The 24,042-nt window shown below is 48.5% G+C and overlaps 1 protein-coding gene across 3 annotated transcripts in view; it reads left to right on the top strand.

Annotated features, from left to right (window-relative positions):
• The window catches only part of LOC146197044 (solute carrier family 2, facilitated glucose transporter member 1-like), an 82,505-nt gene that overhangs the window by 50,110 nt on the left and 8,353 nt on the right, over positions 1-24,042 (top strand). Inside the window, exon 1 of one of the 3 annotated variants that reach the window (XM_084598761.1) lies at positions 15,070-15,208. The exons of 1 other annotated variant lie outside the window; for it this stretch is intronic. In XM_084598761.1, the coding sequence (XP_084454887.1) occupies positions 15,188-15,208 (21 nt within the window). In that variant the 5' untranslated portion in view covers positions 15,070-15,187. Of the gene's footprint in view, positions 1-15,069; positions 15,209-15,395; positions 15,990-24,042 lie in introns of those variants that run through there. One more of the 3 variants, XM_084598762.1, reaches the window with a different exon arrangement.

The raw sequence follows: 24,042 nt of genomic DNA on the forward strand, positions 1-24,042 counted from the left end.
TTGCACATGTAAGATAACTCGAACAATATTTTTATGCTGGTTACCTCTGTAGGCGTATGACGTGAAAAAATCAACTTCTGCCGCTTGACAATAACCGCAATAGTGCGACTTCATGCTTACTACTCCTGCATAACCTGTGGTCCACTTGTGTGCCTTTTATCGAAAGGAACTTTATAAGCTTATTTTCATGTACTCAGCAGTTTGTTTTTTTCTCGCGACTTTTGTAATAGACAGGAGTCTACAGTACGGTTCACTGATAAAGGGAACATGAGATCGTGTGGCCTCAACACTTTGCAAAGCACTGCCGCCGCCACTGGCAAGAATGGGCGGCACCAAGTGCGTATTCGGGAAGAGCAGTCGGCCGTGCTTACTGAGCACGCACCTTGTATACTATCTTTTGACGCTGGCTCTCTCGGCAGGACTTTGTAAAGCGCCGCGGCAACGCGGCCTCACGTTCCCTTTAATAATTGACTGTACTGTACGTCTCAGCAGGCACGCTAAGCGATCTGGTGACCCTGACCCCGACCTTAAAACGCGCGTGAGTCAGCTTTATAGGTAAACGAAGCGGTCGCAAATGACCCGCACTGATGACAAAGCCACGCTAGGCGATGCTGTACAGTGCTTGCTTCAAGAAGTGCGGCGTACGCTTGTCGACCCGTTGAAGCGCAATAGGCACCGGGAGACAGACGGCGAACGGCGAGGAGAGGACCGCAGGCAAAGTTTTCTGTTTTCCTTTTCTAGCTGCCCTCTTGTTTTCCGGCTTGCGTAGTTTACGTACGTAGCGACTGCTCGTGACGTTATTCCGTCGCGAGTGTTGTCGCAATTGTGTAGACTGTCCCCTCCTTTCTCAGTGAACGCCAGCGGCCGTCTGCGCAGAGGAGGAGGTAGCCAGCAAAGAAGAAGGGGACGGGTGTACATATACACGTTCCAGCTAATTGCGCACAGTGCTGGGGAAGCTACCAACCGAGTTCGCTGATGCGGTCACTGCGCACAATGCCCTGTAGCGTGTGGAGAGCTTTGCTCTTTACGTCAAAGTTTCGGCCGAAGTTTCGTTAGAACCAGCACGTCCTTCAAGTTAAGGTGCTTAACGGCAGTTTATGATGATTTAAGTATAATTATTTCGGGTTTAAGTCGCTGTTTAGGGCGCATTTTTGATCGTTTTGTCGATAAACTAACACGATTTCGCTAAACGATCCCACATGTCTAAAGCCGTCTTCAGCTGTTCTTGAGGGGCGTGTCCGAATGTGGTTGTTTCTTAAGGGAAGCTTGTTTAAACTAATAAAAACGACTTATACTGGCTTTTAGGTGTTAACATAATGTAGAACAACTAAGCCGTCTTTGGAAATACGTGTCGACGGTTCTGTGCGCCATGTCAGGACGTTTCCGAGGTTTTATGGTCCGCTAAAATCTTACCGTAGTCGTAAAACTATTTACTGAGGCGAGACTGCGACACCAGGAAAATATTTTTCACTTTCTGCAGGAGCGGCAGTAATGATTTTGAAAACAGATTAGGCTATGTGTGTGCGCATAGATATACGCAAGGGCGACAACCACATGCCCAGCTTACAACTTACTGGCAGGCGGTCTGCGTTGTTATCGTTTTTCTAATTACCAGCTCGGTGTGCACTAGACAATACCGTGCGTTTGCGTGCACCGCCATTCCTGAATCTTCTTAGGCTCACTGCATAGGTTCCACTGCACTGCACGCTTCTTCGTGGATGGAGAAGGCGCGGAGGCGAGAAAGTGGCGACGTCGGCGGCAATTTGCAGAGCGCGCTGGCTCGCGCTGGTCTAGTGTATCATTGCCACTTAGCAGCGCCGCTGGCGGAGGTTGCGGGCGTGTGCCCATTCAAGGCAGCCCGGTTGCCTTGGGCGACGTTGCGGCTGCTCCAGCTTGCGTCGCGGCAGCGATTCGGCCGTCACGGAATAAGATGCATTTTGCGCGCACAAGGCACAAGGAACGCCGAGACCGGTCGGCGAGCACGGGCACCTCGGAACCTCCGCAGGTCCACTGGAACAAGGGCATTTAGTCAGTGAAAATAACACGCGTAGTATAAATTTATTTGAATGCTAAGCACTTACAGGTCCAACTTTACCTTTCTCTGATATTTGTTGTAGCTTCGACTGAACACAGTGGTCCTTCCGGTGAGGCATTCGGTAAGGCTATAAGAGCCACGAGAAAACGCATGCGGTTCTATGAAGAGAGAGAGAGAGAAATTTAGTAAAGAAAAGAGGTGGAGAGGTCGGCCGTAGGTAAGGTGACCCTGACCTGGTGTTGTGCATTGGACAAGGGGAAATGTAAATTAAAAGAGAGTTGAGGTCCGAATGAAGGGTGGGGTTGTCATAGTACGGATAAACGGAAAAGGTACACTGGTACAGCACGTGAACTTGAAACTGAATCCCAGCAATGTTACGTTTCTAGGTTCTTTGAGGAGAAACCAGCACTGAATGTCTCAGGAGGAGTGAGAGTTTTTAAAATCTGTTTTATCTTTTTTACACAAATGCAGATAGGCAATAAAAGCAGCAGCTGCACTATAACGGTTTTCAGACTAAAAGATACCAGCTAGTCGAGCAAGATGCTTATATGGACACGATGAGATGGGTTCAAAAACATATTGTGTTATATGCGCAAACAGATCATACACATTACGAATTCCCATGAGCCGCTGCATTCAAATTGGCGAAGTAAGTTACTTCTTACAGGAACTAAATATTCCTCGTCGAAGGCATTTCTACCAAGGATGGAAATGGACCAGAGTTGGATTACGTCACAATTATCCGGTATGCCGCAGTTCAGGGCTCGAAATTATTTTCAATAAGCTGCGCTTCTATCAACCCAGATAAATATTTAGGCGCACGATTGATTTTGCATTTCGCCTTCGCTGAAACACGACTGCCGGGGACAGCAACGAATCCACGACTTTGCCATCCGTACACCGTAACTGCTGAACCACCGCAGCTTGTCAAGGGAGCAATACGATCATTAACCGTCAGGCGTCTCTCAAGTTGGATGGTAATTGCAGTGATTTCCTTAAACTAGATGCTTGCCACTTGCATAGTTTTTTTTCTTTTTCGTTCTTCTGTTTTGCTGTTAAGTGGTAACTTTGCTGCAATGCTGCAATGCTATGCGGGGCATGACGCTTGCGCGAGCCGGAACCGATGATCGTGTGGTACTCACCACCAAGGCCGCACATTTTGACGAAATCGGTTCCTAAACAAGCTGTCACTGCTGTATTTTAGTGGTTTAGCACTAAGTATGGATGCTCGAAAGGGCGAATGCTCATGTATTTTATCCGCATCAATCAAGCTCGTTGTTCGGAATTTAACCCCATAGTGTGATCCCGGCAGCATAATCACCGAGTGAACGAGGACGCACAAAGTTGTGCAGCGTTCGTGTGCTAGGGCGCCAAATAAATCGGAGGGGGAGGGGGGGGGGCAATTGTTTTTCTCAATTAAGCGAGAAAAATAACCAATATATAACAGGCATCCCCCCCCACGCACGCACACATTCACACACACACACACACACACACACACACACACACACACACACACACACACACACACACACACACACACACACACACACACACACACACACACACACACACACACACACACACACACACACACACACACACACACACACACACACACACACACACACACACACACACACACACACACACACACACACACACACACACACACACACACACACACACACACACACACACACACACACACACACACACACACACACACACACACACACACACACACACACACACACACACACACACACACACACACACACACACACACACACACACACACACACACACACACACACACACACACACACACACACACACACACACACACACACACACACACACACACACACACACACACACACACACACACACACACACACACACACACACACACACACACACACACACACACACACACACACACACACACACACACACACACACACACACACACACACACACACACACACACACACACACACACACACACACACACACACACACACACACACACACACACACACACACACACACACACACACACACACACACACACACACACACACACACACACACACACACACACACACACACACACACACACACACACAACACACACACACACACACACACACACACACACACACACACACACACACACACACACACACACACACACACACACACACACACACACACACAAACAAACACAAACACACACACAAACACACACACACACACACACACACACACACTTCAAAGAACTGCAAATAAATACATTAATACATACTTCGCTGAAAGGTGAAATTGTAAAATAGACATTGGGGGAGACTGTTCAACGAACAACCTGAGAACTCGGTCTCGTGAGCTCAGGTCTTTGTGGTGGAAGCGCGATTCAAGTGCAGACAAATTTAAGTCTGTAAAATGTCAGGAGTAGAACAAGAGGCCGTGCACTATTTCGTCCGGAACTGCTTCAGGCACCCTATGTTAATCAAAGGAAAAGTTACCTGGCCTAAAGTTTCGCGCAACAATTCAAGTCAGATCAAAATGGCATTTTTGGAATTTCTTTACATGCACCAAAATTTCTATACACGGAAGGTTGTCATTGTTTACATTCCACTGAAACTGTTCTGTCACGCACGTAATTGAACCCGCGACCTTGGGCTCAGCAGGCGGCCGCCGCACCCCCTAGCTGAATCAATGTGGCTGGTACGAGAGCATATATTGACACACTCCTAAGCGGCACTAATTCAATAAGACCGTTCGCAGAAGCAGAGAAACTGAATCCAATCAATAAACATGCAGTCACCCCATAGAAGCGGAAATTGGGTTTTGTTTTCGTCGTTCCGGATGTCCCATTGAAGAAAGGGAACGCGCTAAAACATCATTTGGTGCATTTCAGCGAAAAACAAACAAAACGAAACGCAGCTCACGCTTTAAGCCATAGATCCCGAGCAGAAAGCCTTGGCGGGATCAGTGGTATGAAAAAGAGCTCAATCCTCCGAAGCCGCTTGCTGCGGTGTCAACGAAGTGGGGGATAACGAAGAAGGCGCCGACGTCAGCGCCTCTGCTTTAAGTGAGGCTAAACACTTAAGTGGTAAACACCGAGCCGTCAGAGTCGTCGCGTCGAGCTCCCTGCTCCCGATTCCCTAAATGGTTCTTCTCCCGCTCCTGCTTTTATTGAAAACGTGGGAATAAAGCTAGCGTGCTTCAATTTGGGAAGGCTCATTGTCGCCTGCAAAGCTGGCAATTTCCGCCGAACCAATGTGTGGACAACAGGCAAATGACTCGGAAATGGTACGCCCTTTCTGTTGCTTCGTTTTTGCAATCTACAGTTTCACCTCTCTTGTTTCAATCTATCGGTTTTCAGAATGATGCTGTGGTTTATCTCGGCAGGATTTGTGCAAGACGCCCATCTTACTACTTTTGATTCTTGGACACACGTTGAGGCCACTTATCTCGACTTACCTAACTATATGAAAAGAAAGAAAGAAAGAAAGAAAGAAAGAAAGAAAGAAAGAAAGAAAGAAAGAAAGAAAGAAAGAAAGAAAGAAAGAAAGAAAGAAAGAAAGAAAGAAAGAAAGAAAGAAAGAAAGAAAGAAAGAAAGAAAGACGGAGTCCTCTTAATATTTTGCTTTTTCAGGCGAGAGGAAGGCCACTGTTAGAACTGCGTGAAAGAAAGAAAGAAAGAAAGAAAGAAAGAAAGAAAGAAAGAAAGAAAGAAAGAAAGAAAGAAAGAAAGAAAGAAAGAAAGAAAGAAAGAAAGAAAGAAAGAAAACTGATACTGAGGCTAGATTACGCCTCGTATAAAAGCATCCACTTTGACACTGAGGTTTGCTTGCGCTGCCTAAAAGCACATACGACCCAGTGTTCAGCACTGAGTGACGTCATAAAGAATAAAAGCTCCCCTGGCTGCCTGCCAGTGACCTTCGGTAGTACGTCCCAGATTATTCCTCCTGCAGAAAAAAAAAGATAAACAAATTAAAACGTAACAGAGGCAAATAACGGACAGTCATTTCTGTCCACTTCCAGCTCAGTCGGTCGTTTATTTCTTTCTTTCTTTTTTTTTTTTTTTTTTTGTCCCTGTTGTGTATGTCCGCATGAAGGGTCAAGGCTGCTTTACTGCGTCGCCTCAACTAATGCACGCATGCCATAGTCTTTAAACTGCCCTGACCCTTTGAAACACTATGAGCGCAGGACGTAAACAGAGCTCAGTACCGTCCGAGCTCGTTGTAACGAGATACCATCACAGAGGAAAACGACTGTGCGATAGCGAGAACGTTGGTCGCAACCTAAGCATCTCAAGAGAGGCTTTGCGCCGCGCTGGCTTCTGGACACGAAACAAACGGACTGGCAAGCGATGCCCATCTCTGAGCTTTAAAAACCCAAGTCCGTCGGCGCAAGCGCCACTGACCCAGCGTCGGCAAACGGATATTTTTAACTGCCCGCTTTGACTGCCGCTGCTCCAGTCGTACGCAGAAGATTAGAGTTGATTTTCTGCCTGTGTCGTCACGCGGGGTGTGTCAGCAGCTAGCCAATGGGGAGCCAGAACCGGCGCTACGTAATGAGGTCCGCATCGATCGCCGGCACTGCAGCCAACACTGTGTATGTGTCTGTGTTTCAAGGGCACCTGTGTTATGCCCGCGTGCCGGTGGCTGCAGCGGCGCCGAGGCGTTTGCTGGGGCTGTCGGGTGGAAAGTAAACGGCGTTCGTGGCCGACAGCGACAGATGCGCAGTTCACCGCTCCCAGCTATCGACCAGTGTTTGTCTAAGCTAGACTCTGCCGCGGCGGCCATGGCTTGCGCTTGCACTCAGCGCTTAATACTTCGAGGCAGGGAAAAATAGAAAGACAGAGAGACGTTGCTTCATCATCTCGTCAGTTTCGTCAGGGCTATACGTCTATCAGGCTGAAATATTAACCATGGCTCACTTGAGCTCTGTCGTCTACTTCGAAGGTCCGTTTGCTTCGCTCTGAGTTATTTATGCATAAAGGTCAATCACTTTATTAATGCGGCCTTGGTATATCATACGGCGAGTCGGCTACTTGACGCAACTTTGACTGGCCAAGCCTGCAGCTTCTCTCTGACATCCAGCGGTATCGTAACCAGACGACGGAGTCATCTTAATATTTTGCTTTTTCAGGCGAGAGGAGGGCCACTGTTACAACTACGTGGCTTGTTACGCCTGCAAGCTGTTACACATATTGTTTCTCTTTGTCAGGACCCATATCTTTCATTCTACAGGACAGAGTAGGCTTTTTGGAAGAGAGCATTGCTTGGTGGCTAGCTCCACGCGTCCCCGTAAGATGCCGCTTCAGATGAAGTTGACTAAGGCTGTATGGGGCAACGTGCTCTTGTGAACATTCATAAGAATTTTCTTAAACAGTTTATAATCAGTCTTCAGACAGTCTATGCAATTTTCTAGGGCGGTGCAGTTCTGTGAGCCATCCTCATTTAAAGGTCGATGCCCCCCCCCCCCCCCCATGGAAAACGGGGGGGGGGGGGGGGCAACACAGTCGAAAAAAAAAAAAGAAAGAAAGACGTCTAACGCAGTGCAACGATGGACAGGCAGGTCAACGGCGGGATCAGAGCCCGCAGTTTGTCACCTCGCGAGCACTTAGAAGGGTTGGTTCCGTCAGCTGGGCATAACGCACGTCGTCAGCGGAGGCAGACGGCGCGATTGCAGAATCCTCTTTCTGCTGTCCAGGCGTGTTAGCGAGCGGCACGGTCCGACGTCGCTTAGAACCTCGCTTAGTTCAGGCGGCAATGAGTCAACGCTAAAAATGTCGAAAAACGACCAGCCCGCTCACAGGAAAATTGGGCTTCTCTGTTCGGCTTTCTTGCCTTGCTCACCAGCCCACCGGTTGAAGGTAAAGGACGTGATGAACTTCACATCATAGGCTTTTGTGAAGCTAGAAATCAAATCCGCGCAAGCTCTAACACTCAGCGACTGTTCTGTAGATAGGTAGACACTCCGTTTCTTTGGGTTGTGATAGACGTCACCTTCTAGCCACTCCTGATGCGCCTCCTTCCAATCCTCTGTGACGTATAACCTTTCCTAGTTAAACAGTTATTTCGCTGTTCTCTGCTAATCTTCAAATCACCGTTCACGTTCTCTCACATTTTTAAAACAGACTAGGTACTACCTACCTTAAAAAACCCAGGATATTCCGGTTTTTTATGTAGCTTTCGAGCTCTGAGGGCAGATGGAAGGAGGGGCGACGTACCTGAGGGCTGTGTAGTCAGCCTACTGATAGTTCTCTGTGATATTTCTTCTCCTTTCATATTCTCGCTTTTAGCAGCCCTGAGCAGCTCTTCAGAACGCGGCGGCAGTTACCTTACCTCCCAGGTCTCAGCCACTACTGGTACAGGACTGAAACACGAACATTGTAGTAGGACAAAAAAAGCGGTTCAGTTATGTCACCAGCAGGTTTAAATCTTATTAATTTCTGACATTCACACCGTGAGGAAGTAAAGTAAGAGCAGCCACTACAAAGCACATAGTAGGGAAATGCCATCAGAAAAAGGCTGTCCGCTGAGCCCGCTTACAGAGTCAAGCCGTGTACTCAGCCACTGTACGGATGCAGTCGAACCCGCGGATATGTCGAACGCTATTATTTCGAATAGTTGGCTATACTGAACTGAGATTATTTCCTTGCAAAATTTGTGAAAAAAAAAAAAAAAAACCTTGGGAAGTAGCTCAGTATATCGAACTTAACGGCTCCACTGTGAAATCATGCATGTTACGAGGTGAATGTGTGGTATTCGCAAGAGCGATGTTACGATCCTTCGCGCGGATTTTCCACGCTACTTTTCTGTCATGCGGTGAAGCCATTCTAAGGAACTAAACTCAGATGAGCTATGTCGCGGCAGCGGCCAATGCAACGAACTAAACTAACTTAGCTAAACTAACTCGCAGAGGGCCCTCCCGTGGCGCACCTCGCTCACTTCGCTGCCGAAAACGTTACAAAAGCTAACTGTGCCTTATTTTACTAAGCGATTATACGTTTGCACTGCACTGGTAACTGGACATTAGACATATTATATTAGGGGGTGGCTGGTGACGGACCATCGTACGCGGTAGCTCCTGTGCTAAGCAGGTTAGACATACTGGCATAGCAGTGCCATCACGCCTGCAGGTGGCTCATCGATGCAAGAAACGTATCACCAGCAGGGGTGAAATGTATTACTGCTCCCATATTAGAGACCACATTTTTATTGCCGTCTTTTTAGACATCGAATTGTAGATGCTTCGAAATATTTCGCTGTAGCCTCCTAGTTCGATACACCCGTGTTCGATCATAGTTTGTTGAAGAAAGGTGGTAAAAGAACACATGCTCCTAGGCGGAAAAAAAAAATTTAATTTGATTCTATCTATCGCATTCAGTTACAGGACATTCTTCAGGGTTGGTTTTTTGCAATGTCGAAATGCGTTGTGGCAGAGCACTAACATAGTACATTTATTTTGTTTGCCCGAAGCATGGATTTAGCAAGGGTTATATCAGAAAGATTTCTTCTCATTTTAAAAGATATCGTATCGTATCGACGCCACAATAATCTCTACTGCTGTTTGGTTGCCTTTCTGTGCAGTACACTTCCACGATCTTCTTTCACTTGCATTATATAAGCGCTCGGCGTTCAAGAGTGGTCGCTCCCAGATAAATTGGTTGAAGGCTGCTTTTCACCTGAATGAGGTTAGGGGCAATTTCGACGTCACAGTTCGCGTGTTGCAGAGTATAAGTACACGGAACGGACATTTTCCGGACTATCTGTTCTTTGGTTCATCGTCATTCATGTTGGTTACCGCCATGCTTCGACGCAGATTTACGCAAATTATTCCACAAAGTTCTGGCAGATGAATGGTATTTACCTTACTCAAGCATAGTCGGCGCACATCAACTAAACGTCCAGTTCAAGTTTCCTGTCTTAGTGCATCAGACAGAAAGAAAGTGAGAAACAAATTTATTTCGACACAACATTAAACGAGATCATTTATTTACAAGCGACGAAATGAGAGCTGCAAAGATCCTTGGATAGTTTGATTTAATTTATGGCGTTCAACGTCCCAAAGAGACTTGGGCTATGAGAGACACCGTAGTAGAGGGGCTCCGCAAATTTTGACTAGCTAGGGCTGTGTAAATTGGAATGACATCGCACAGCACACGGGCGTTTTTCTTTTCGCCTCCATCGTGAAGCGGTCACCGTACCGCGGCCGGGATTCGATGCCGCAGATCCTAGGAATGGAGTACCAGTGATGGTTGGTTGGTTGTGGGGTTTAACGTCCCAAAGCGACTCAGGCTATGAGAGACGCGGAGTACCAGTGAGTTCTGACGGTCTTCAATGGAGTCTTTATGCCAAGCAAGTACACCAGTAGACTGAGATGAAAGGAGGGAGTTTGGTAATAGAAGAACAATACTAAATGTGAGAAAAAGCGTTAGTGAAGTGCTTTACACTCAGCAAAACAAGCACCAGCCCTGCTGTACTATAACATACAGTGATGGCTCGTCTTGGATTGTGCTCGTGCGTACATTTTTGAAGCACGAACATAAAGCAATAATCGGTGACCTTTCTCACGGGCCCCGGGGATGACCAGTGTGCGCCCAGTATGTGCGCGCGCGCGTGTGTGTTCGTGACCGCGAAGTTCCAGCCGATACTCGCGGGAAAGCAGCAGGGGCCTCCTCTTCAGCAGCGAGGCTCGCTGAAAGGCCACGGACGGTGATGAAATACGGTCCCGCACTCAGCGAATTCATTCGCCAGCCAGCTAACGTTTCGGCCCTCGTGCGTGGTTAAACAGACCGTGCTCGCGCGCAGCGCGGAGAGGCCTAATCACCGCCCTTACTCTCTCACGCCGGCTCTGAGCCCATTAATAACTGTCAAAGTGGTTGCGTCTCTCGGTCCTATACGGCGGGCAAGTAATTGCTTTTGACCAAAGAAAACATTGCTTGGTGTGCATGGCGGCGTGCGCCTCGCCACGACGACGGAGCCCGGCGGGCCACACCGCCGCCGAAGAACAGGGTTCGCCGGCCGCCGCACTATACGGTCGTCCATGAGCCCAGTCCTCCATGCAGCGCGCACCGTACGGAGGATAACGATCCTGCACGGACTGCTTTATCGCGTCCAGATCGGAACTTCGCAGAGGTGAAATTCCTCTCAAAAGTATCTCTCCAAGGGCGCCTGTTAACCAACGAGGCGCGGCGGGCGCTCAGTGCTACACAAAAGGCGCGGTGCTAGAAATTGACCCTCCCTCCCAGGGGGGCGATTTCTGCTGAAAAATGAACCCGCTCGCCGAGGGAGGCCTTGTCGTCACAAAAACATACCAGTCTGTTTGCGCTGTCTCAATAAGGCGCGATACTATCTGCTGGTCGACGTTGTAATACAGAAGAAGGCTCAAGCAAAGCTTGCAAGGATGAGCATGCGACTACGCGAGTTTCAACAAGAAGCAGAAGCGGCGTGTTCGCAGCTCGAACCTTACATCGCTAGAAAAACTTCGCTTATCGATCACTGTTCGCCTAACGCTGCACCAACGCCTTTGTACAAACACCGTCTTCTCGAATCTCGCCTTTTCGTGCACTGCTTTGGCCGACATCTATTGTCGAACATAGCTTGTTGGGCCTCGTTTGTGGAAATGCGCGCGTGTCGAAGGCGATTCACGCACAATTTTCACTTTTTAAGTATCATGATTATTTAAGATTTTAAGACTCATGATGATTATCATGAGTCATCTCTGCTTGTTCCCGGTTCTTGCTGGCACGCTTCTGCAGGAACAATCACCGTTGTACCGGCACGCCCGTTTTGCATTGAAAGCCGGCACCAGGAGCGCTACGGTGGCGTCAACGCCTTTGGAGGTTCGTGTGTCGCAGCACTGCCTCCTGGTGGCATCGTCAGAGGACACATTAGTGGATCGTTAGGCAGATCCTCGCATGACGACACAAGGCGTGACAGGAAAGCTTGGCGTTGATGGACGCGGAAAAAAGGCGGCGCTCTACAGCCGAGTGCCGCAACGTTTGCATACCTCGAGGGATATCTGCAGGCGTTACATGCTAGTATTATTTTATTTCCCCTGTGATGATGGCCTCCTTAAGAGACTTAAATACAGCGCAGAGCATGCTCACGCACCCCTGGTCCTTGCATATGCGAGGAATCTTGCGGAGTAGCCGCTATCGGTGGCTTCCTACACCATTCCTACCGGTCCCTTTGCTTTCCTGAGAAAAGAGTAGAAATTAAAGGCTGTCTAAATTTCGAGAGAGGTAATGGGTTGAAGACAGCGAAGAGGTGGTGCATGGTCATCAGTGTAATAAAAGACGAATAAGGGGTTAACCTCCTAATTCTAAGATTATTTTACACTGATTACATATTGACCCCCTATAAAACTTTTTAATACACTGACTGCATACTAACTCCTTAATTCATGTCTGATTTTTACATTGATGACCATGTACCACTTTCTCTCTATCTTCAACCCTGCTGCCTCTCCCTAGACATTTAGGCAGTCCGATTTCTATTCATGGGCAATTCCATGGCCGGCACTATGGTGTAGCATTTGCTTCATCTGCTGCGAAGTCTTCAGACGGATCACAGGTTCTGTCAGCTATCGGTTATGAGCCGTAGAAATTATCAAATCAATATCGATTTGCCCGCATGAGGTTCCTTACAAATGGCCGTAAAAGGACACGCCTGTCAGGAGTCAATGATAGCTTTTCACCCGTTGGGAAGATTGATGAAAAAAAAAAAAAAGAACCTTTCTAATGTGGCCAACACCGCATGCTTTATCCATGCGTGACAAAAACAAAGTCTGGTGACGGTACATGTACTACCGTTGACAAGAAAGTTCCAACTTCCAATACATCGCGCGATGGGTTCTCGGGGCTTTCCATCTACTACGTATTGCGCACGTCTGACTTGTGGCAGACAGGCAGGAAAAGAAACATCAAGTTAGGTAGAGGGTGCGTAGACAACATCAGCACAAGTTTAGAACGACCCACCGCATGAACATCACACACTTGGCGCGCTCCGCGGTGTTTACTTCGCTATTTCCGCGAGCTGCTTTGCTACTAAGGGCCAGCCTGATATGTTTTGCGCCTACGCTTCCAGAAAACTTGGCCCAATATATATAGTTGCACTCATAATATCTAGCCATGGGGAGATGTGTTGATCTCTCCCTCCCCACCCCCTTCTCTCTTTGTCCCGATGGCACCATAGGCCGGTGCATAGCGTAGGGATGATCAAGCAAGCTTCAGGAGTGCTCAACCGAAGTAAACGATTATGAACGCTAGCGCCCCAGAGTTTCCAAGTGTCGCCTTGATGACGCAAGTACCGCAGATCGCATTTGTATTTGCATCCGGGGAATGGTACCATGACAGGCACATGCGAGCGGTCCACGAAACGAGTCATCATGCGTCTTTCTCTGACTTGCCCGTTAATCATGCGGAACTATTCCCACCAGTCCATTTTGACAGAAAAGTTTCGGCTTTCGTAAGAAGCTCTTCATCACAGGGCTTCCTTAACTTCTCTGCCTTATTTGTGTTTTGTCTGCTTTTGGCAAAAACTGTTGTTCGTCTCCTTTCTCTCTGATGAATAAAAAAAGATCGAACGAATACAGGGCCGGCTTGCACGATAAAGTCCGAGCTAAGTCCAGACTTAAATGGTGTCTTTAGAAAGACTAAGCTTATTTAAGACGGCTTGTGTTTCGAACGTCGAACGCTTCGGGTTCATGTTCAACAGAGTGGCTTCCCAGAACGGCCTCAGCAACCACTTGGGGCATTTTTCCTCGTAACACAATCTTAAGCCGCAAAAAGCAATGGCACGGATTTTACACAACGCAAAATTGACGGAATGTGTACATCTTACAGCAGGGACAGTGCCAGCGCATCCCTGTATTTCCCTAATTTCTCTACTTAGACACCTGGCGTCCTTGTGTCTTAACCAAGACAACATTAGAGTCGTAATCATACAAGCGACTTATTCAAGTCAGGACTGAAGCCCAGTCTTGACTCCAGTCTTAAGCGGCCATGCTAGTGGCCTATTCTTTAGACTCCAGTTAAGTCTGGACTTAGCTAAGACAGTCTTAAGATTGTTTTGTGCAAGCGGGCCCAGGTGTCGCCGCCACCGGCCGATCGCGAAAGTAAACTGCGTGCGTCGAAACCGATTTTAGGACACGGATCCCTGAGGACACACTTCGTAGGCATTCCTTTTAAAATGTTGCGAACTCGCTCTTTCCTGTAAAGACGTCGCGAGTTTGAGTCTTCTGGCGGGAAGATTTTAAAACCCTAATTTTCACCGCGACAAATGTACTTTTGCTGCCTGTTAAATGTCAACATAGCCAAAATAGTCAAATAATATTTACTCGGAGGGAGTTGTCTTCAGGATTCCTTAAACCACAGTAAGTAGCAATTGGATAGATGTGAATATGAAAGGCGTGCACAGTCCGCGCATAAGTTCAGTCGTGGACAGTCACTGCGTGCCGAACTCGCCCTCTCCAAGTCCTGCGCGGCAACGACTAGCAGGGGGCTCTTGCAGCAAATCAGGGGCCGCCGCAGAGTCAGAACTGATGTATTCCTTACTTCCAGATACATACATCGGTGTCAGTAGTTTTCGTTGTTTGGTTACCACAGGCTGGCCATGATTCATTGCGCAAGACTATCCTCAGACCAAGCGCGCGCACTGACGCACGCCTCCATACGTGCCCCTGCACTGCCTGCACGTCTTCATCCTTCTCTCACCTAGAGTCTGTTACGCTGCACGGCTGAGACAGGCGTGCAAAAGTCGACGCACTCGCTCGCACGCGTACCAAGCGGAAACTCGGTCGCACTCACCGCAGCGGCGAGTGAGAGCTCAGCGCGATCGCTTTTAACAACGCAGCAGCAGCCGGTTTCATGTTAAGCGAACGTTCCAGAAAAACAGGAAAGCGGCTTGCACTATGCCGCCACGCGTATGCTCGCCGTTGAGCTAAGAATAAAACGTGGCGGCGGCGGCGCCGGGGGCACGGCCGTGACGTGTCCTCGGCCAGCCAATGGGGCGCCTCGGCGCCTCGGCACACCTCCGAGTTGATGTGCCAGCCGGTCGACATTCCCGCTCCAAGGGCTACGCACATCCGGCACGTCTTCTCCTTCTTGGGTTGCAGCGTCTTCCGGCTATGCCCTACATCCGCAGACCCGTGAGTCGGCTCTCTCCTCTTCCACCAGACAAGTCTGGCGGTTTTGGTTGGGAAGCGCGCAACTGGACAGGCGCAGACGCGAATGATTGCGACATCTTTTTTTTTTTTTTTTCAAACTATAGGGCGCGAAAAACTTTTACCGACGCGTGGCGCGACGTGTCTTGCATCTACTGGTGTGGTTGGCCGACGAGCTTCACCTTCAGTTATCCAGCAGAGCTAGTTAGTAATCTGCTCATGAAGTGAGCAATGTCGTGCCACAGCACACCGACGAGGCCGACTGGTTTTGAGCGGCGGCTGTCAAGTGCACTTGGTAAGGGTAATCGGGGCACATGACACTGCTAGCAGCTGCTGCCTTTTCCTCTTTGCCGCCGTTACCTGCTCAGACGCGCTCAGTCGTTTCAAGGAACGGGGTGCGTGTCGATGAAACGGAAGTCGGGGGCTCGTCTTCGTCGCAAGAGCTGCTGCCGCTGCCGGTCTCCCGCTCTGTTCCTACCCTCCTCCCTCTCTTGTGCTGCTGCTGTCGCGGTGCCGACGACGCATCAGGTTATCGGTGTCGGGTTGTTCGGTGTTCTGCCTGCATCGTGTCGGCAGACTACGCTCTCTGTCGGACTCTCCATTGTCGTCATTGCAGCGGCGCCGACCACGTCGCGTCCTGCGTTCTCTTCGACCACCGTTCGTCCCGTGTCTCCCCGACTGATCTCAGGCCATGGTTCGGCTCGAAAATGCCACGCTCGACGCAGCACGCCTGATCCCCATTTGGCACCCACCACCTGTTCGAACTGTAAGTGGGGGAACTTCAAGCGGCACTCAACTTGTTCGCCCTTACCGTGAGCATTGCCACTGAGAGGGCTCATTCATTTTGTCTCGCGTTGCTTACCCTCGTAGTAAACGTAAACCCAACTCGATTTCGCAATATGTCGGAAATCGCCGTAACTTGTTCAGTTTATTCTCTAGTATTACCAGCCAGTGTCGTTAGTTGAAGGTTTTTGTGCCTAATAAGTGTATGTGGGCGGGGAATCCAGCTCTGTCGTTAAGGGTCTGACGCGCGAACTTTAATGACTCCCGTTTGGCGGTACATCTTGCGTGTCATCTTTCGTGCACATGTGCTCTGGTCCTCGGCTAATTACAAATCTTTTGAGTTGAGCCTCTATAATACTACACATGCTCATTGACGAGCAGTATTAAGCTGCCACGTCATGTGAAGTTCCACCCGAAATAGTTGTAAAGCCCCCTTTAATCAGTCCGTACCAGCAGGCTTGCGTGGCCTTAGGACCCAAGGGTTCTGGAGGGTTGAAACCGCACCTCAACCTCCTATATATCGCAAAAAGCGAAGCCGGAGTTGGCACTGTGTCATACGTCACGTGTTCTCATGACGTCACCAAATCCGACTACCAGTGCTGGACCATGTCATCAGCCAACTACAACATTCCACAGGCATGCACGTGATTTTTCGCTCACAACGCCGGATTTTCTGGGGAGCGGAGCATTTAATTAAACACTGTCGCGTTAAAAAAAAAAAAAAAACAAATAAATCCTTTATAAGAGACGTTAAGGTCAGTGCTAGTAATTTGTGACAGCTCGCATTCATAACTGACAAGAGCTTATTCTCCCCGGCACGTCCAAGTTAAAGCTGTGTTATAAAGGAATGGAATGTGGCAGGACATGTGAATGGTATAGATGCATGCATACGTGGAAATTAGCCCGCGTGAGACTGATTAACGCCGAACACTGTTCGATCAGTTGGCACCTCATATCTGTAAGAAAAAAAAAAAAAAAAGCTGAGACACAGCGAACTCTTGTAATGCTATATCCTTCGATGTGCCCTGTTACAGTGTATGCAGTACAACGCAGGATTTAAAGCGGAGAAAAGGACGCGAACGATACGGGAGCATCGAAGTCCTGAACGTCAGCGTGATGTTTTGACTAGCGCATTTCAGCTTGCATCATCCCACACGCAACTACGGAGCTGGAAAGCGGTTCCTTAGTGTGCACGGGGTACCGTATACGCCAGCCAGCCGCGCGCAACGAGAATGCAGTAGCTGAGCCTGCACCGTTACGGCCGCACGAGGAAACCTGCTCTCTCCGGATGCGAATGCACCCTGTGAAGGACCGTTGAGGGAGATAGCGATCGATGTCTGAGAATGCCGCCGTCGCGGAAAGCTTATGCGACGACGGACGCGTTGGCCGAATAACTTAGTAGTCTGCTCTTGTCTTTACCTTTCATCATCAGGCCCTGATAAGACAGACAACGCCCTAATCTATAATGCAGGAACCATTGGACTTGCTGAGCATCGTTTGGTCGATTTGGTGGCATATGACTTTTTGAATTGCTCAATCTAGTTCGTCATCGTTACAACGCCTGCAGCTAAACTCGCAGCTCGTGACTTCAGGTTATGTTCGTGAATAGAACAAAAACAAAACGCTTGTTATCATGATTTGATGTAAAAAAAAAATACCACCAATTTCGGGCTAATGTCAGTGAAAGAACACTGGAGCGGCTTGGGCTTGTTTTGCATCAACTGTCGAAGAGATGGGGCGACACTGCCTGCAACACGCGTAGAAGTCAAGAAGCGAAACAAGAAGCAGATACTGCGATTGGCGGAAATAATCATTAGGGTAATCGGCTTGCGCATATCGACAGGGCTGTCAGAAATACGTAAGCAGCGATAAAGGAATCCTCTGTTAGCGTATACCATTTGCATGCGCTTGCATTTCCTCTCGTTAGCTTGGTAAACGCGGCGACACGAATTTGTTTCTATCGTGGCATTCTTTGCTTGAAAATAAAACTGAAGTACGAGCGAACTTTACCGTATATATACCGAATTTTATGGCCATGCTTGAGGAGATAGCTTGAGAAAGCCGACCTGTACGCCCTCTAAATTCTGGGTGTCGTTTTCGGTTTCATTCTACAACACTTGCAGTGCGGCTCAACGCGAGCGCCACATTGGTACGAGCACGATATACGTATACGTGCTCGTGTGTGCCTTGTATGTTCCCTTTGTAAGGTATGTTCGTTTTGCGCTGCGAGTTATTAAAATTTGCCAAAAATGTGTACAATACGTGTGGTGTTCACAGAATGATTCAGCAAAAGTTTCCAAAGCTGAGCAGTACACTGGGACTTCTTAGTATTTCAAACAATTTCTTGGTTCGTAGCACTGCACTTTTTCTCTGCATGCTGTGCTTGCATTTGCTGAGTACGGGCTCACAAGTGAGGTATCCATGTACAGTTTGCCTTAAAAATACGCAAGCCACCTCGCGAGTGTCCCGAGCCGTGACTCTCGCTCATAATTCTTCGGAAGAAAAAGCGGTGCTCCTGTTTTTGTAACATTTTATAAAGTGTCAGCGCCTTGACCATAAAAGTTTCAACTTGCAGGTCTTACAAATACGGTCTAACTTCTCAGAAAGGGACCGCACTTCTGGCACAGAGTGTGTGTTGTAGCCTGTGAGCAATGGAGCGGCCGTGACATTAGGCACAATGATTTGTCGGGAAACAGAACTGCAGTGCCCACAGGTTTGAAGTAGAGGTCCAGATCAAGTATAATAGGAAGTATCGCGATGTAAACTGGTGACGTCCATGGTATGATCGGGTATGGCGCTACTACTGAGTGCTCATAAAAACCCCTGAAAGGGCCGCATAACGCGAGACGGCCCAGGGTGCACGCCGTATATCAGTTTTAGCCAGTTCATAGTATTGTAAGCAGAATAAAGAGGTCTTATATATTATGCTCGGATCTCAATGGTGACGTGGGTTTTCTTTTTGTTTTTCTGGTCACTCAGAAAGAATCTGCGTCAGATCGTATCTCTGTAATCAACACAACCACAAAACCGCAATATTCCCCACCTAACCTAGTGCATTTCACCTCAGTGATTGTTTTCCCTGCTCGAATTGTTACATTTCGTCGCCGTCATCACCACATTGTCTCTGCCTCTCCGTCTACTCTTTCGCTTTACATAAGCATGTTGATCTGTTCTTTCTTCCGTGTCTGTGGTCTTCGACGCGTCTTGCGGATTGGGAGGCGCGCTGTCCGGCGGCCGCCGCCCTGGGTGCGGGGGAACCGGTCGCCCGACTTCCGCGGCGCAGACCTCGGTCGAGTCGCCAGACCGTGCATGAGGCTCTCCTTCTAGAGCTCTGCAAATTTGCGCGCCGGCAGAACAGGTTTCCCGCTGTCTCGTCGGCCTGGCCCCGCATCTGGAAAGGCTTAAGTGCCTGAGCATATGTTCCTGAACGCCCAGCCCCTCCACGAAAGCTGCGGTGCCAGTGACGTGCTCGCTATGATCCCATCAACGGGCGGTCAAGAGTTGAGCTCATGTCTAGAGGGAGCGAGGTGCACGTCTGGGGAGTCCACACTTGTCTAACCACCAAAGAAGCAGACAGGATCTTTGTAACACTGTATCACTGCTACTGACAGTTCATTTTTTGCCGCCCCAGAATCTGTGCGAATATTTCCCGTTTAGAAGGAGAGGTTGTAGCACTTAAGTTAATCGCAGAAAAGTCCCCCGCCTTTCGTGTCACTGCTAAAATTTAGTCGAAGGGATGCAAAGAGAATTGAACAAGAGATACAGGATGATCTTGATGTGGGCGCTTTTGCCGAAGCAACGCTTTGGTTTTAATAATGCCTAGATTTACACCCAAAAGCACCCTCAACTTCAAGGGAAAGTGATGAAATTCGGTATGTAAGAGCTTATATCGATAATTTTTAGATAACTTCCCAGATGGTGAATACTGCAACGAGTTTTGGATGCCAGGATTTTCTGGTAGTGGTCATGGTGCATTGCTGGCTGTAACGAGAGCGCTGCAACAAATCCACCTTAGCAAGGAAGTTGCCTTAAACGAGGTGCATATTTCATTCATAGCTCGAAATAAAAATTGGTATAGAATTTTTCGCTTTGTACAAAAGTAAAAAAAAAAAACACGAAAGAGAGACATTCTCGCGTCCATGTGCATCGACCAAAAATGCCCGCAATTTTTCAGCGAGAATAAGCAGCAACAACTGAACTATGAACACATAACACTGAGAAGACGCCACGCACGTTTAAAGACGTGTTTTTCATTACGCCAGGGTAATTGTGCGCGCTCGTATTTCACCTACTGGCGTCGCGAAGCTCACTTTATCACAATGCGAGAGAGCTGATCTAATTAAAGATAGAGGGGCTTTAGATCAAAGGAGAACCCAGCGCTCGCTTTCACCAGAGCGATGCCAGTATAGAAAGGGAGAGAATACATATTCAGGCACAGAAGTCTCTCTGCTGCCCGTGGTCAGCAATTGCACCGGGCTGGGGCAAGAGAGAAGAAAAATAGGCGGCGCGAACCATCGCTGTCGATGGTAAACGAGCAAGAGCTCCGGCGATTGGGAGCAGAAAGCAGGCAAGCTCGTGAGCAAGCACTTCATTCACTATACATTACGCAACCTGCCCCTCAGGTAGCGGCTCCATGGAGACCAATAGCGCTGCGTGGAAGGTCCGGCTAGACGTCATGGCCTAGCATGGCGCCATGCAAAGCGCCTAGAGCCACTTCAAACAGCGGTCCCAGATAAAAGCTGGCCCGCGTCTGGCGGTAGGGTTGGCATCTGCCATTCCTCCTTATCTCTGAGTTACGGGACGTGCGCACAGCCACGTGTTTCGAACAGAATTATGCACAAACGTATTCAAGGAGCTTTTGTGTATTTGCTTGTGTTTAGGTAAAAGCGGGCTTTGTGCCAGACGGCGTTACTTATAGTATACGGTGATCTGTCATGGCTTAATGGTGTTCTTTAGCATTTAGCATTTAACAAAGAAAAAAAGAGTAGTGGGTGCAATGCCAAGAATAGAGCTGGTTTGTCTGTATAGAAACGACAGACCGATGCTGAGCTTTCGTCATGAGTACGGTGACTCTCGTACATATGCCACCATATATAGGGCTGCTCGGCCGGATTATTTTCCTTATATTGCCTCCAACGCCTTTAGTCGAAACATTTCATTAACTGGTAATAAAGAGCTTCTTAACAAATGTTCTCCACCAGGCCGGTCTGTGCCATTCACGTCACACGCTAATTCGTGCGCTTGATCCAGAGTTCGACGAGCACTTCAAGGGCGGCGGTACCTAGCCACACGCCAAAGCGTACGGGCGATCCGGTGAGCCGCGTGCGGTAGTGCACGTGTGGGCTCCAGCGACGTTTCCCTCGCCCATGTGCCCGCGTAGGCGACCGAGCGGCGTCGCTGTAGACGACCCACAAAGCTGCAACCGCAACGAGTGCACCATTTGGGTCCCGATCGATGTCCTTGGGACAGTTCCCGCCACGACATCGACCCGCGTCGTTCGTGACGAGTCCCGTACGGGAGAGGGCTCGTCTGGCACAGCCCCCCGGCGCGTGGCTAGAGGACGACCCGGACACGGCGCCATGTCCCGGCTAATCGCGGCCGCTCGGTCGATGGCAACAAAGCGCTGGACTGTGCAGCAGTGCAAGATGCCGACTGTTTGTGACAGCGATTCGCATGTCCCGGGCAACTGGATGCCGCAAGGGCAAGAAAAGTGAGGGGAATGTTTGTGTTCGTGCTTTGGAGAAACGCGCTGTGGTCCAAGCCCCTTCTTTGCACACACGTTATTCTCAAGTCAACTGTTCAAGAGAGGAAAGCATACATGTATGGGCAAAGTTGTCGGTTAGCTTTATATATTGCACTGGCGGAGGGAATAAGAAAATTATACTTGCATAGGATTCTGCTGTCGGTAGTGAGAAGAAATGCATACGCACAAGACAGTTCTACGATATACTGATTTGTATTTGTGAAGTCACTCGTGCCAATTATTCAACGTTGCAGAACTGTAAACAGCGTGCAGAGCATGCCCTGTCTCTTTCTGTCATGTCGTGTTTCTCTCTTTGTGTGCGATTAGTCCCTTTCCAAAAATTGCAGAACTCTTTATGATGAACTTTCGGATCAGAAAGTTTTTGTATCTCACTGCAGAATCTGCGCTGGAGAAATGCGTAAGCCTCAGCGTTGCTCAGTTGTCCGCGAATTATGTCAGCGGGATTTCGCACGTGACAGATACAGCGCCTTTCCTTTCCTGCAAACCAATTACAGAACGCCGGTGAACTTTGATGCGTGCAGCGGAACGCTGTGTTCGACAAGGGGTGCGCGATGTACCGTGTGTAGCAGCAACGCTCAGGCTTTCGCATTTCTGCACTGCAGATTCTGCAGGGCTCCCAACTTTTCAGACTGCAGGTCGTTGATTACCTCTCTTTACAGACTTTCTAACAATTCCCACCCATTTGTGCACGCAAATCACGCCTTTTCCCGCTCGTTCACGTTGTAAACATTTCAAATTTCCCGCCACCGGAAGTTAGGCCTACACCTCAGGAAGTCGAGTACCATTTGATCCGGTTTGGATGTCGAGATACTCCCCCCGGCTATTTCGACGTGTCATTGACTTAATTGGATCTGCTGAACTAACTCCCACCAACCATTTTGTCACCTGCACACCTTTCCCTGACGCTCTATCCGATGCTACTATTCTTTTTCCGATATACCGACCAGTTCCTCTTTTACAGCTCCGACAAGGTCATGCCCACACGAAACCCGCAAACATAGCATTAAAAACATGTTCACGCAAAGCGCTGCAGTCTACTCCACAGTGCAGTGCCAAGGTCGGCCCGGTGTTGACCTTGGCACTCGAACCGTTGTGCAGAGATCTCCCCAGTCCTTCCTTACTATCGCTCCCGTCTACTTGTCCTCGAGCTCTGCTCTTGTAGTTTTTATTTCCGCCGGTCGCAACTCGGCGGCTTAAGATTTCATCTATAAATTTCCGCGTCTGGCGACGTCTTTTCCTTCCTTTTTATGTTATTTCTAAATAAAGTGCTGCAACAGCTACGTATAAATAGCTGGTGGCACAGAATCGCAGAACACACAAGCACATTATGAGAGGTTCGGAAAGCAGCGAATTTCCTCGGCAACGGAGAAAACGAAGGTTACAGGCGGGCACTTGTCGTTATAGTCCGGTCTGGTGCGGGGCAGTCATTTCTGCTAGCAATAAAATCTGACGAACGGACGCTACTTTTCTGCACTAAGCTGCCTCCTGCACCCACACAATAAATTGCTGATGTTATGCACGGGATCGCGAGAACACCACCTTTGCCGACACAGTGTACGTGTGAGACAAGGATGCTGCCTTGGGTGCCATGCTCGCTGCGCATTGATCGTGGCGCTGCGGTTTCGGCAGAAGGTTAAAAGTACCCTATCATGCGACTGACAAAAAACTGAACCCAAAAGTTGGCGCATGGTAGGTAGTCTTACTTGCTTATGCGCCATTAAACCCAACTAACAACAACAAGTACAGTTCTTTTGCAATATTGAATGACGTTTTTATTAACCGCTCATTCGAAGCTGCCAGAATCGCACAGAATTTCCCATTTTGCACAATCATTGAAGTTGAACGATTTTGATAAGTATACGTTATGTGTCGTGCACTGCATTTAGGATGTGTAAAGAATTTCTGAGAATCACAAGCATGTTCGTCACGAGTGGTGTTCCTGATTGGAATGATTTCTACGTACCTGGAGTCAATTCTTATATTCTTTTTATTACGTCCAGAGATTACGAGTTACTCCCAGTAATTCGTTCATTCCAAAATGAAATGGTATCTGGAGGGTGCAAACTATATAACTACCGAATGTTTTTCTTTACCATACGTCAGGAAACTGCACATCTGTCCCGCCCGCCGTGTGACGTCTTACCATAAATCACAGAAAATTGTTTTCGAAATGAAAACACTAATTGGCTTGTGGAAACTCGCATTTTCAGCAAAATGGTTGCGGCTGCTTTAGCAGGGCTTTTCAGTAGGCGTAACTTGTTTTGCCATGACA

The sequence above is a fragment of the Amblyomma maculatum genome, chromosome 3 (genome assembly GCF_055883805.1).
Source record: "Amblyomma maculatum isolate TAMU_Amacu chromosome 3, ASM5588380v1, whole genome shotgun sequence".
Lineage (NCBI taxonomy): Eukaryota > Metazoa > Arthropoda > Arachnida > Ixodida > Ixodidae > Amblyomma > Amblyomma maculatum.